Below are 12,397 nucleotides of genomic sequence, written 5' to 3' on the forward strand. Positions count from 1 at the left end.
AAACCTTTCGAGAATGCCGGCGCATATTGCGAAGCGCGTGAGGTCCACTCAACCTCTAGCGGAATTCGGCGCTTCTGAAATTTAGGGGGCCCGTGGCTTACCGGACCAATTGCATGAACTGGGCGAGCGCGAAATTTGAGCTCCTGCTTCCCGGACTTTGGAGGGGTGCTGGCTTTCCAGACTTGAGGGCTCGCGGGCATGGCCGCAGCACATGTTCGGTGCTTCAGACTGCATAAGAGTGTCTGCCTGCGCCCGAAAAGGAAACAGAAGAAAAGCTTTGCGGCACTGCGTCTGGTGGCACCTTCAAAGGCCGTCACTGTGGACGCGATGACGGCTGCAAGGATACTTACGTGAACTCTGGGTGGAAATGCCTTGCTAGCTGAGGTTGCACAGTAGCCCTGAATAGAGACGAAGAGGCGACGATGGGCAGCACCTAGAGAAGACTCGGCTCTGAAATGGAACCGGGTCAGAACGATTGCACGCGCACGGGGAATGTGCCAGCCTCGCGAGGTCGCGATTTTAAGCCTCTTCATCGTTTCAGTGACATGATGATTGTAGTGGTTCGCAGAAATTCTGTTATGTCCAACGTTCGAGCAACACCGCAGGCTTTCGCCATCTGCGAATTATGTGCAGAAAACAGACACGAAACAAGCAGTAATAATATCTCTGCCTGCACATCTCAATTCCCTACTCGCGGTATTGCCTAATGAAATCCGACCCACATACTCCCTAATGCCGGCGTATTATGATTTAAACGGTGCTGCTTGCGCTGCTGGCTGACCTCGGATAAAAATATGACAGAAGCCAACAGCCACAGAAACCAAGGGGCACAGGGGATTTTTTTATTATTTTTTTTTAAATTAATTTATTTATTTTGTGGTGTTGATCAATTTAGAATATGTCATCGCTTCAAGCTAATTGACTAGAAAAGCAGAAGAAAAAACAACCACATGCCGCCGGTGGGATCCGAACCCACGACCTCCGGATTACGCGTCCGGTGCTCTACCTCTGAGCTACGGCGACGGCGGTCAAACCTTCTGCTTTCGGGGTTATTTCTGTTTACAAGTAACCTAACCTTGAGAGTGTTCATCAGCGCCACCCACGTTCATAAGCGGCGGACGTAGAACGTCCTGAGTTACCGCAGGTGTGACGTAGAACGTCATCGAACGGAGAGGGTGGAAGCTGTGTGAGAACCCTCTTATGCTTCCTATGGCATCAAGGCTGCCAGAATCGAGGCCCTCGCTAAGCAATTAAGCAAACAAGGAAGGGGTATGAGGGGCTCGTTGTAAATATGACAGAAGCCAACAGCCACAGAAACCAAGGGGCACAGGGGATTTTTTTATTATTTTTTTAATTAATTTATTTATTTTGTGGTGTTGATCAGTTTAGAATATGTCATCGCTTCAAGCTAATTGACTAGAAAAGCAGAAGAAAAAACAACCACATGCCGCCGGTGGGATTCGAGCCCACGACCTCCGAATTACGCGTCCGGTGCTCTACCTCTGAGCTACGGCGACGGCTGTCAAACCTTCTGCTTTCGGGGGTATTTCTGTTTACAAGTAACCTAACCTTGAGAGTGTTCATCAGCGCCACCCACGTTCATAAGCGGCGGACGTAGAACGTCCTGAGTTACCGCAGGTGTGACGTAGAACGTCATCGAACGGAGAGGGTGGAAGCTGTGTGAGAACCCTCTTATGCTTCCTATGGCATCAAGGCTGCCAGAATCGAGGCCCTCGCCAAGCAATTAAGCAAACAAGGAAGGGGAATGAGGGGCTCGTTGTAAATATGACAGAAGCCAACAGCCACAGAAACCAAAGGGCACAGGGGATTTTTTTATTATTTTTTTTTTAAATTTATTTATTTATTTTGTGGTGTTGATCAATTTAGAATATGTCATCGCTTCAAGCTAATTGACTAGAAAAGCAGAAGAAAAAACAACCACATGCCGCCGGTGGGATCCGAACCCATGACCTCCGAATTACGCGTCCGGTGCTCTACCTCTGAGCACGGCGACGGCTGTCAAACGTTCTGCTTGCGGGAGTATTTATGTTTACAAGTAACCTAACCTTGAGAGTGTTCATCAGCGCCACCCACGTTCATAAGCGGCGAACGTAGAACGTCCTGAGTTATCGCAGGTGTGACGTAAACGTCATCGAACGGAGAGGGTGGAAGATGTGAGAACCCTCTGATGCTTGCTATGGCATCAAGGCTGCCAGAATCGAGGCCCTCGCTAAGCAATTAAGCAAATAACAAATAACAAAGAAAACAGCATTCAAGAAAGCTAAATAAGATATCAAGTCAGTGACTTGGATGGCTGCGTAAAACTTCTGGAGGAACGATATATAGTGGATACTCAAAGCGTAATATTTTGTGGCAGGAGAGAAAACTTAAGTATTTATTTGTGCGTAAGTGCTCAGGAAGAGTGGTATAGGACCACTTAGCGCAATACCTGTCGTACAGTATAGCTGCTCCTGATGCTGCAAATTGTGAAGAAAAGACTGGCGTTGGAAGTAATTCATTCTATCTGGACTCAGGTAAATAAGCCCACCTACCCTGCCAGCCATCTCCTCGGGCCTATATCCCTCGCAGAATTGTTGGTGATGGTTAAGGCGATCAGAAAGTTATGTCCTGAGGAATGCGATGTCATTTCTCCAGCTGATGAAGATGAATTTTTAAAGGCCTAAAATAATCAAACCGGATATATGTGCGTCTTTTGTTGTTTCCCTGCCTTATTCTTATGAATGAGAGGGCTGATTTTTAGACCGAAATCTCTACTGCTTCTTTTCTTCAAGTTAATATCGGTATGCTAACCGACCTTTGGAGGCAGCCGACAGCAAAATAAAAATGACAAAATAGAAAATGAAAACAATGTAAGAGGGTGTTGTGGTTCAGCAGTACCTTGGTCGTCTTCCAACGTCCAGCAAAGCTCCAGGCGAAGGTTCTGGCTGCGAGCGAGCTTCACGCTCTGAATCGTCGTAATCTTTCACCCACACAGTTCCCCACAGTGAGAGAGCGCGGCTGCTACACTACGATTACCTCCAGGCGAAAAAGGAGGCATCCTGCCGACTTTGGGAGCACACACGGTAGGCGGATCGTAGTAAGGCTCGAGGCGGTCGACGTGCACTGTTTCACGGCCGCGACGGCGCGCACCTTGGGGCGGCGAAAGCGGTTCAGAGGTCTGGCAGACGACACGGTACGGGCCTTGGTACTTTGAAATCAGTTTCGTGGGGAGACCGGGACTCGTTGAAGGAACCCAAAGCCACAGGAGCGAGTCTAGGGTATAAGATGGAAGCGGACTGGTAGGGGCGCGAAGGTGTTTCTGGCGATTCTGATCCTGCGTTGTAAGAAAGCGTGCAAGCTGGCGGTATTCTTCATGATCTGCTTGAGAAAGGGTAAGAGACTCGGAGACATCGGGGCGATACGGAAGCACGGTATCCATGGTACAGGTAGGCTCGCCGCCGTAAAGAAGAACGAAGGGAGAGAAGCCAGTTGTGCTCTGTTTGGCAGTGTTGTAAGCATATATCACAAATGGGAGAATGCGGTTCCAATTTGAGTGGTCAGAGGCAACATATATGGCGATCATGTCGCTCAATGTGCGATTGAACCGTTCAGTAATGCCATTCGTTTGAGGGTGGTAGGCCGTTGCAGAGCGGTGAACAATGCGGCGTTGGCAAAGGAGGCCTTCGGCTGCTACACTACAGCAATAATAGAATGAAATAATAAATCGAACATAAAAAAATTATAAGCCATAAAATAATAACAACATATATATAAATATATAAACTAAAGAAAACGAAAAAATAAAAATAAAATTGAATTACACATAAGTGAGAATAAAAACACAAAAATAAAAACAAAATTTAAAAAGTGAGAAAGAATTCAAGGAAGAAATGTGTAAACAATTGAAGCAAGAAGTGCAGAAAGAAATGTGTCAAGAATTGCAGATGGAATTGCACAAAAGCACGTTTCGCTCTGGGTTAAGGTTCTGCAGAACTGCAACGAACTTTCGTCAGTTTTGTTTGGCATAGCTTGCCTTGAGGGCCCTCTTCTGCACTTCCTTGTTTTTCTTTGTGGGCGACTGCCCGTTTTAAGCAAGCTGTTTTTACTGTTGATGCAATCCTAGGCATCATGCGTGGAAGATACAAATCATATGTGTCATTTCCACTATGAACCTGAGACGCTGAATAATCTCCTCCTATTCTTTCTCCTCCTTCAGCATATCTTTCCTGGAAATTCCTTTGCAGAGCTTGATGCTGCCTATCATCATCATCAGCCTTACTTGGTCCACTGCAGCGCAAGTGCCTGACTCACAACTCTCGAGTTAGCCTGTTCTTGTGCCAGCGGGGCGACCGTATCGCCGAAAACTTCCTAATTTCCTAATTTCACCCACCCAGCTATATTTCTACCGCCCCTGCTGCGCTTGCCTTCTCGTGAAATTCCTTACCCTTTGCAACGATCGGTTATCTTGTCTTCGTATTACATGCCATACCACTGTTCATTCCATCTTCTTGATTTTCAACTGGGGTGTAATTACCTCTGGTTTTTTTTTTAAACACTGTGCTCTCTTCCTGTCTCTTACTGCTACTTGCCACATTTTCCTTCCAATGGATCGCAGCGTCGACCTCAGTTTAAGTTCAACCCTATTGGTTACCTTCCACGTTTTTGCTTCACAGGTGAGTACCAGTAAGCTACAGCTGTTTCGTACTTATAAGATACCGCCACATGTGTCAGTACCCTGTTTACGGCCATTTGAGGCTATACAGCTGGGATATAGCCACGGGGGCAGGTCTCTACGTCGTCTACAAGTTATTGTTTTCTTCAGCAAGGCTTCCCAGCTGGGCGGCCGGATCACGCCCTGTTCGTGTTTATTCTTATTTTACTCTTCTGCACCAGTCCTTTTCTACGCCATTCTAAGGTCGGGATAAGATCATTTTCTTTTTTTTTACGTCGAAAGCCGTTATTCGAATACGGGCATAACCTAAAATGGGTTTCCAACACAAGTCCGTAGTTTTGTAGATTTATAAATCCACAAGCCGTGGCAAGCCAAACCAGGAGCCAATACAAGCCGAGGTAGAACAGAAGATACAAAAAGAAGAAAGAAATAGAAGAGGGCAGAATTGAAGAGAGAGAATCGAAGAAATAAGAAAGAGGTCAACATGACGAAAGAAGAAGAGAAGAACACAAAGAAAAAATGAAGCCAAGAATTAGATGAGAAGGGTCAGTAAGAAGACAAGAAAGAAGGGAAGGAATAAGTAGAGGAAAGAAAACAGGCGACCAAAAAATGAATATGCAAATGAGCGAAAGAGAAGATAATGAAGAAGGTGAGAATAACGCTGAAAGAAAGGAATACAAGACCAAACAAGAGAAGAAGTATGAAGCCAAAGCGACATGAAGCACACCAATAAAGAAGAAGAAGAAAAGAAATAACAAAATACAGTAAAGAAGCGCAAGGCGAAGAGGACGAAGAAAGCGGGATAATGTAGGGACATCAGCGCGTTTGTATCAGTTATGCACCCAGGCCAATCCGCCGCCGTGGGTATATGCCATTAAGCCTGAGGACATCATCATCATCCCGACTGTCGCTGAAACTCGTTACTAAGCCGCTGCCTGAACTGGCCAGATTTTTAAATTATTTTTGGCAATCAAATCGCTGCTCATTTTGTGATTTTTATTTTTCGCTCTGCCTAAGTTTTGTGCTCTATTATCAGGCTTTGATTCTTTTCTTGCCTGCCCAAAAGTTGTCGTGGGTATGTACGATGCTCTGAGGGCGCAACAACAACAATAACAATAAAACCATTCGGCAATAAATAGCGTTGGTGAGTGACGCAGTCACATTTTTGAAGCTTAACGCGTTAAGGGCCCCTAAACACGTTAGGCCGGCAAAAAAAGTCTCTCCAGCAATAAATTCAACCGATTAAGTGCTTTTCAAGCTGGAATGGGCGCCCGAGACGAAAGTCTGCCCTGTCTCCATTTTCATCACGAAACGCCAACCGGCAAAGAAGCAATCGCCGAATAAGCGTCCAATACATAAATAGCTTTTTTTGCGGTTTGTTTTCACCCGAAATCCTGAAGCGGACATACGGGGAGTTGTTGGCTTACAGGCGCGAGTGAAGAGCTTCTGTATTTCTAGAAATTTCCAGATAATGAAGGGAAATGGTAATGACAATGTCTTACCGTACCTGTTAAACTAAGATCACAGAAAGAATTAGACCGAACATATCGTAATATGCTGTTTTGTGCGCGGATAGAAGTCTTACGAAATTCTTTGCCTATCTGACGAGATTACAGCGCCACCCCTAGCAGCCTAAATAATGAGCTATCCAGCAAGCCTAGGCGACGTGGGCGCATCAAGGAGGCTCGCGCGATGAACTCCGTCGTTTGTTTTGGTTATAGTTTTGGTAGCGTTAATCTCCAGTGGGGACAGCCCAGACAAATCAATGGAGTATTACGTCTACGTGAAATTCTTGGAAGACAGTGTAAAGAAAATCGCGAAATCTCGTCATGTAAAAGGGTTCCGCCCGGCCGATGTGCACGATTTTAGGAGCGGGGGAACTTACAGCGTATACTGAGGAGGCGACGAAAAAACCAGTGGAGGGATTTACGACGCCAAAACACTCCACATGTCAGGTAAGCAGAACTGTCCTGAAGACCCTGATGACAGTTTTTTAATATCCCTGTGCCGTGAACTATTGCTGCAAAACATGTCGGCAGGCATATGCCGCCTGTCTGCTCACATGGGTTTGCTCGGGGCACACGATTCAAAACAAAGGGCGCCCCTTCATGTCCTGAGTCAACGCTGTTTTCTCTTTCATGTTGTCGAATCTGCACCGACTAGCCCAACAACACGTTGTGGGCGTTCTTTCTCGAACGTTTTTCGCCATATTTCACTTTCTTTTACCCCTTTAGCGCTCCAAGTGTACTGCATGTTTGATGTTCGATGTACCGAAATCCCGTGCCCATTAATTTGCCGTGGTTTCGGGAAGACGGGAGAATGGTTAGACATGTTTTAATTTTAATTCTGTGTGTTTACATACACTGTAAAGCTTTGCAGTATTTGCCTATCTGGTGTTGTAGTATTATGAAATACACTGTACAGTAATGTCAGCTATTTATATGCTGCATCCATGCACTCATGTTGTCTTCTCATCTTTTCCGTGCTTTTAAAAATGTTACCTCATCAGCGCCAACAGGCTGTACATTAATTATGTGGACACTTGAGAAAAACACTGCAGCATGAGAGTGTAATTATGTGGACACTGGACACTTCGGGAAAACACAAGCATACGAGTGCGAGCACTGAGATGTAGATGCATCAGTGTTGTGTGCCCTGGTCGTTACTACGAGAAACAAGTGTTTCTTCAAATTTATTTCAACAAATTTATTTCAGAGTCCAAAGAAGAAATGATCATGTTCACAGCAGATAAGGCACAGCGTGCAAAGCTGAAGCGGCAGGGGCCACCAGAAAATGTGCGTGTTGGAAATTGCATGTTCCGTTCAGGAATTGTAATGTTGGTAGTATGTATACATGTGTTTTATGCGATGTCATGGGCGCCACAATATAGAGTCTAAGGGAGAGCTTCTGCAATGCAGATTGAGGCAGGTAATGAAAAATTGTTTAGAAAAATTTGCATGTTTCTGGCGTGCATCTAATCTTAAACATGGCGGCAGCCATGACTTCGGTGCAACCCAGGTATATGCAATTTCCACTGATGCCACTGCTGGGCCCTTTGCTATCTCCCTGGTCATTCTGAATATGTTTACTGTTTCTATATTTTTATGGAAATGTTGGCCAGTGTTCAATTATTGAAACATGTGCTAGTCTTAGAGCAAGCAGCATGTTGCCATGCGGGCGCATGTATATTCACAGCCATGGTAAACAGAGTGTGCAGTTGTAGGAAAAGCTTATATGAGTGATGTAGTGCATTTTTCTGGTATTTGTTTAGTTCATGCATCTAAACATGGAAATGCATATGCAAAGAATTGTATGATATAGCTGTTTGCTCTGATGGACCATTTAAGTTGCTGTTGTAAAGACTGACCAAGTAAGAAGCAGCTTTAGCTCAGAGTAGTGAAGGACTTGACAGTCACACAGTTACATCGAAGCACTGCTGAATCTTTTCAAGGAGACCTCCGTACAGGAACTTGCTGCCATTTGTAGACCTGCAGATTGTTAGCCTGAATGCAGTCATATATACAGTCATATGCACTTTTTCTGGCATTGCTATTATTCCTAGCATGTATCAGGAGCATGAACTGTCAAGCACAAAATTTTGCAGGATCTGCGAAACTGCATTGCTGTGCCATCTGCCACCACAGAGCGTGGTGTTGGGGTTCACATGAGCCTGGATACTATGTTCATATCTCTTATGGCAGATCGTGCAGCAATACAGTTTTGCTTCGCCCCGCCATGTATCGCAGATCCTGCAAACTTTTGCGGCCAACAGTACCGTGTTATGGATGAGCAAACGCCTAATGTACTTGTGGCAAGTGGGTGATACTCCTTGCAGTGTGCAAACAAATGCGAGTATGCTGATTATATACGAAGTGTAATTACTTGTACATGATACACATTTGCTGCATTTATATTGGTTATGCCTATGCTTCAATTCTAGTCAACAAGAAAGGTGAAAGATTTGAGGAAGGCTGCCAAAAGAAGTGCCAATAAGGACATTGTGGCACACAGAGAAAGCAATGCGCTCAAAGAGGAGCTGGAAGCCCTCAAGAAAGAAAATTCCAAGCTGCGGCAGTTAAACATGAAGCTGCCGGAGCAGCTTCTGAAATGCCTCTGAGCTCCAGGTTAGTTCTTTATGGAAGTATGCCTACTTCTTAATCTAGATACCACTTTCTACAGCCTGTAAGTTGTTACTTTTTTCTCGTAAGGTCCAGTGTCTTAAAAATACGTAGGTGCATTATAAAAGAGACTTCTTTTTGGGAAAGCAATTGTTAAAAATTTTGCATCTTTATTACATTCCTCATTGTTTGTATAAATGCAGTTTTACACTAACTCCATGTCTTTAATGGTCCTAACGTCTGCATCACAATGTAAATGTGAACTTTAGCTACATATGTTCATGTTCTTAGTGGAGCTTAGATAAATTACCTAAAAAGACCAAAAACAAAAAGATGAGAAAGTATGATGAAACAAGAAAAAATGAACTTGCTAAACGGGAAGTCTAAAACCGCAAATGTTTTTGTCAACAGCTGCTGAAGTGAGCAATGTGGCTAGCATTGCACTCGTTGAGAACGCCGCTGAAGACATCCCTCCAAGGGCGGTAACACCTGTACCAACAGTGCCATCTCACCCTGTCACTGGAAGGGTCCACGCTGCACTCATCTGAAGTACACAATGCGTGCTCATCAGCTGAGGAAGATATGGAAAGTCATCAGCAGCACTCCGGAATCATGCCTACTTCTGTACCCTGCCGCGGTGGCTCAGTGCTTACGGCGCTCGGCCGCTGACCCGAAAGATGCGGGTTCGATCCCGGCCGCAGCGGCCAAATTTCGATGGAGGCGAAATTCGAGAGGCCCGTGTTCTGTGCGATGTCAGTGCACTTTAAAGAGCTCCAGGTGGTCTAAATTTCCAGAGCCCTTCACTACAGCGTCCCTCATAGTCTGAGTTGCCTTGGGCCCCAGTAAACCCCAGTAAACCAATAAACCATGTCCACTATCTATAATTGTCAGTGACATTGTTGCGGAGTCCTTAACCTACCACCGTGCACATTTTCAGTTCGCAGGAAGTTTATAGCCCGTTTTTCAAGCTGCAAAGATAACCTAATGACGGAAAGAACAGGGAAGGGTATAGAAATGAGGAGCTCGTTACAACATAAATAGGAAGGTAGCCAACAGTCATTGAAACCAAACAAAGCATACGGGAATGTTGTTCTTAAATCATTATTTATGATGTTAATGGGAAATTTGCAGGCAGCAGCCATGTTGACAAGGCTTGAAATTTACCTAAGGACAGCGCAGTGCGTGTAACGTTACGAGACAGAGAGTAGTGCGAGTCAGGGGAAAAACACGACTGTGATGTTCTGGTTTAAATCATGAAGAAATGAGCAATACTTATGGTGCGGAGGACACGTGATGAATGGTCCATGACTACTTCTGAAATATATTCCAAAAAAAGGTAAACATTGCAGACGAGATTATGAAATCTGGGTTATAGGATGGCTGTAGCTGGCCCAGTACTAAACTGGGGGTCAGTGGGTAGTGCTTTTAACCTGGTTTGGGCATAGGCAGGATGAGGAACTTGACCGCCAGAAATAACTGCATTTTGTTTATCTTTGTTGCACATTAAACGCAAGCACTAAGTGGTAGCTAGCTATATTGCCATAAATATGGGCAAAATTGATTCCATATTTCATGTCTGCATAACAAAAGAATAATCTAATTATTTATTTGATATGCTTCGAGGCTGAGGGTATTAATTTCAGCATAAATTGTGTGAAATGTTGCTCCTACTGCACTAGTCTGAATTGTGTTTTAATCTCTACTAGGTTAATATCAAGCTTGTGTTTTGCCGTCATTGCGTGCATTTATGCCGGCTTTGCAAGGAGAGGAGACGTCTGTGATGTTATCTGCAGGCGGTACAGCAGTGCCTGCTGGACCGCCTGCAGCAGAACCCTGACCAGTCTAGGGTGTTTGTACGCTGACATACAGTGGAAAGATGAAAGCACCTAAATTTTCTGTCTTATGAAATCTGAAATGCGGGGTAGCATGCACATATATTGATTCACCAGTGTAGAATGTTTAGCAAGTTGATACTTCTGTATACTAACTACAGCAGCCCCAATAAGATGTGGCACCAGCATCTACTTGCATCTGTAAATTTTTATTCAAGAAAGGAAAACAAGAAACATTAAAAAAGGTCACCATCTAAATCGAGCAACATTTGTCCTGCTGCGGAAATTCACTGGACGCTCATGAAACGAATTTCATGTCTACATGTAATTGCTTAACTAGTGCTTTTAAAATTCAGTAAGCTATAGGCATTTTATGTTGGTGGTTTAATGACAGGCATATGGAACTAGTTGTGGTCAGGCTTGAACAGTCAGATGTTTATTTCTTGCGGCTCATGCAGTTACTTTACAGGTTCAGTTTGGTCCACAAAGGTAGCCCATATAGTATTAATGATCACTAAAATTATTTCATATGAAGTTGAATCATGCTTAGTGCTGCTTTTAAAAAGAGCAGTGGCAGCTAAGACATCAGTGAGATGTTAGGTGTCAGTGCAGGCTGAGAAGTAGAAGAGCCTGTATTGTAGCCATGTGCCCCACAATGACAGTAAAAGGGGAGGGATGAGCGTGAAGCATGAGAGGCCAGCTCAGTGTTAGAAGGGTAACTTGTCTTTGAGGGTGGTCTTTCGCATTGCTTAGTCATCATGACATATCTTGAGAAGGGCATCTGGTTGCTGTAGAAATTTTGTGACCATTCCACTCTTACAAGGTGCACCATATCATCCCACCGTAAAACAGCGCGCTTACACGGGACGAAGAAAGAAGACACGCGCACACACAGCGCTGAACTTACAACTGCATGGTTTATTGCATTGCTCGCAATAAATACCAGAAAGGAATACAAAAAAAAAACAAAAAACAAAAACCAAAGGAAGGCGAGGAAGATATCCTCCTGTCGTATCGTGTTGTCAATGGTTATTCAAGATATTGAATCTTTTTTTTTGTCAGTGCCATCGATGGAGTGCTAACGCATGACGCACCTTTCCTATCTATGATGAATGCTTCATATAATTCACGTTTGGGCTGATGATTATACCACCTCAAAATCTGGCTTCGTCCAAGGTTAGGTGTGCAATGACAGGCAGGTACGTGTTTTTCCAGCGTGCTGCCGTACCCCGTGCGGATGTTAATGGCGTGCTCTCGTAGACGGTCGTTTATGCAGCGTCCACTTTGGCCCACATAAGAAGCGCCGCATGACAGCGGTATCTCGTAGATTACCTCCGTGTCACAGGTGGTGAACATTTTTATTTTCAATGTTCTTACTGCACCGCGCTGGTTTAGGGGCATCTTCGTGCACCATTCTGCAAAGCGTAATGAGCTTTCTGGGTGCGGTTAGGATCAAATTCACTCCAGCACGCCCTACTATCTTCTTCAACGAGTGGCTGATCCCGTGCATATAAGGCATAACAGCCATCTTCTCTCTTTCTTTGGGTGGCCTCATCGGGAGGCTAGATAGGCGGAGATCTTTCAGGAGCTTGAAGCCGATCCCTAAAATGAAGGCATCCGGGAAACCCGCTTCGCGAAGACGTTTCAGCTGAGATTCCATTCTAGCTTGCTGTCGGTGATGGCGCGATCTTTTGAGGGCATTGTTCAAGGCGCCCAAAGCTATTGCTCGTTTGAGAAGCTTCGTATGCGCGGAAGAGTAAGGCAGAAGGCATTTC

At 44.8% G+C, this 12,397-nt stretch overlaps 1 protein-coding gene across 3 annotated transcripts in view; it reads right to left on the reverse strand.

Annotated features, from left to right (window-relative positions):
• Nucleotides 1–12,397, reverse strand: part of LOC149357767 (anaphase-promoting complex subunit 10-like) — a 109,533-nt gene that overhangs the window by 21,318 nt on the left and 75,818 nt on the right. Inside the window, exons 1-2 of one of the 3 annotated variants that reach the window (XM_089584909.1) lie at nucleotides 351–938; nucleotides 102–246 (exon numbers count right to left, since the gene is read on the reverse strand). The exons of 1 other annotated variant lie outside the window; for it this stretch is intronic. In XM_089584909.1, coding sequence (XP_089441035.1) covers nucleotides 102–200 — 99 coding nt within the window. In that variant the 5' untranslated portion in view covers nucleotides 201–246; nucleotides 351–938. Of the gene's footprint in view, nucleotides 1–101; nucleotides 939–12,397 lie in introns of those variants that run through there. One more of the 3 variants, XM_089584907.1, reaches the window with a different exon arrangement.

The sequence above is a fragment of the Amblyomma mixtum genome, chromosome 3, assembly GCF_055824585.1.
Source record: "Amblyomma mixtum isolate Tamu chromosome 3, ASM5582458v1, whole genome shotgun sequence".
In the NCBI taxonomy this organism is placed as follows: domain Eukaryota; kingdom Metazoa; phylum Arthropoda; class Arachnida; order Ixodida; family Ixodidae; genus Amblyomma; species Amblyomma mixtum.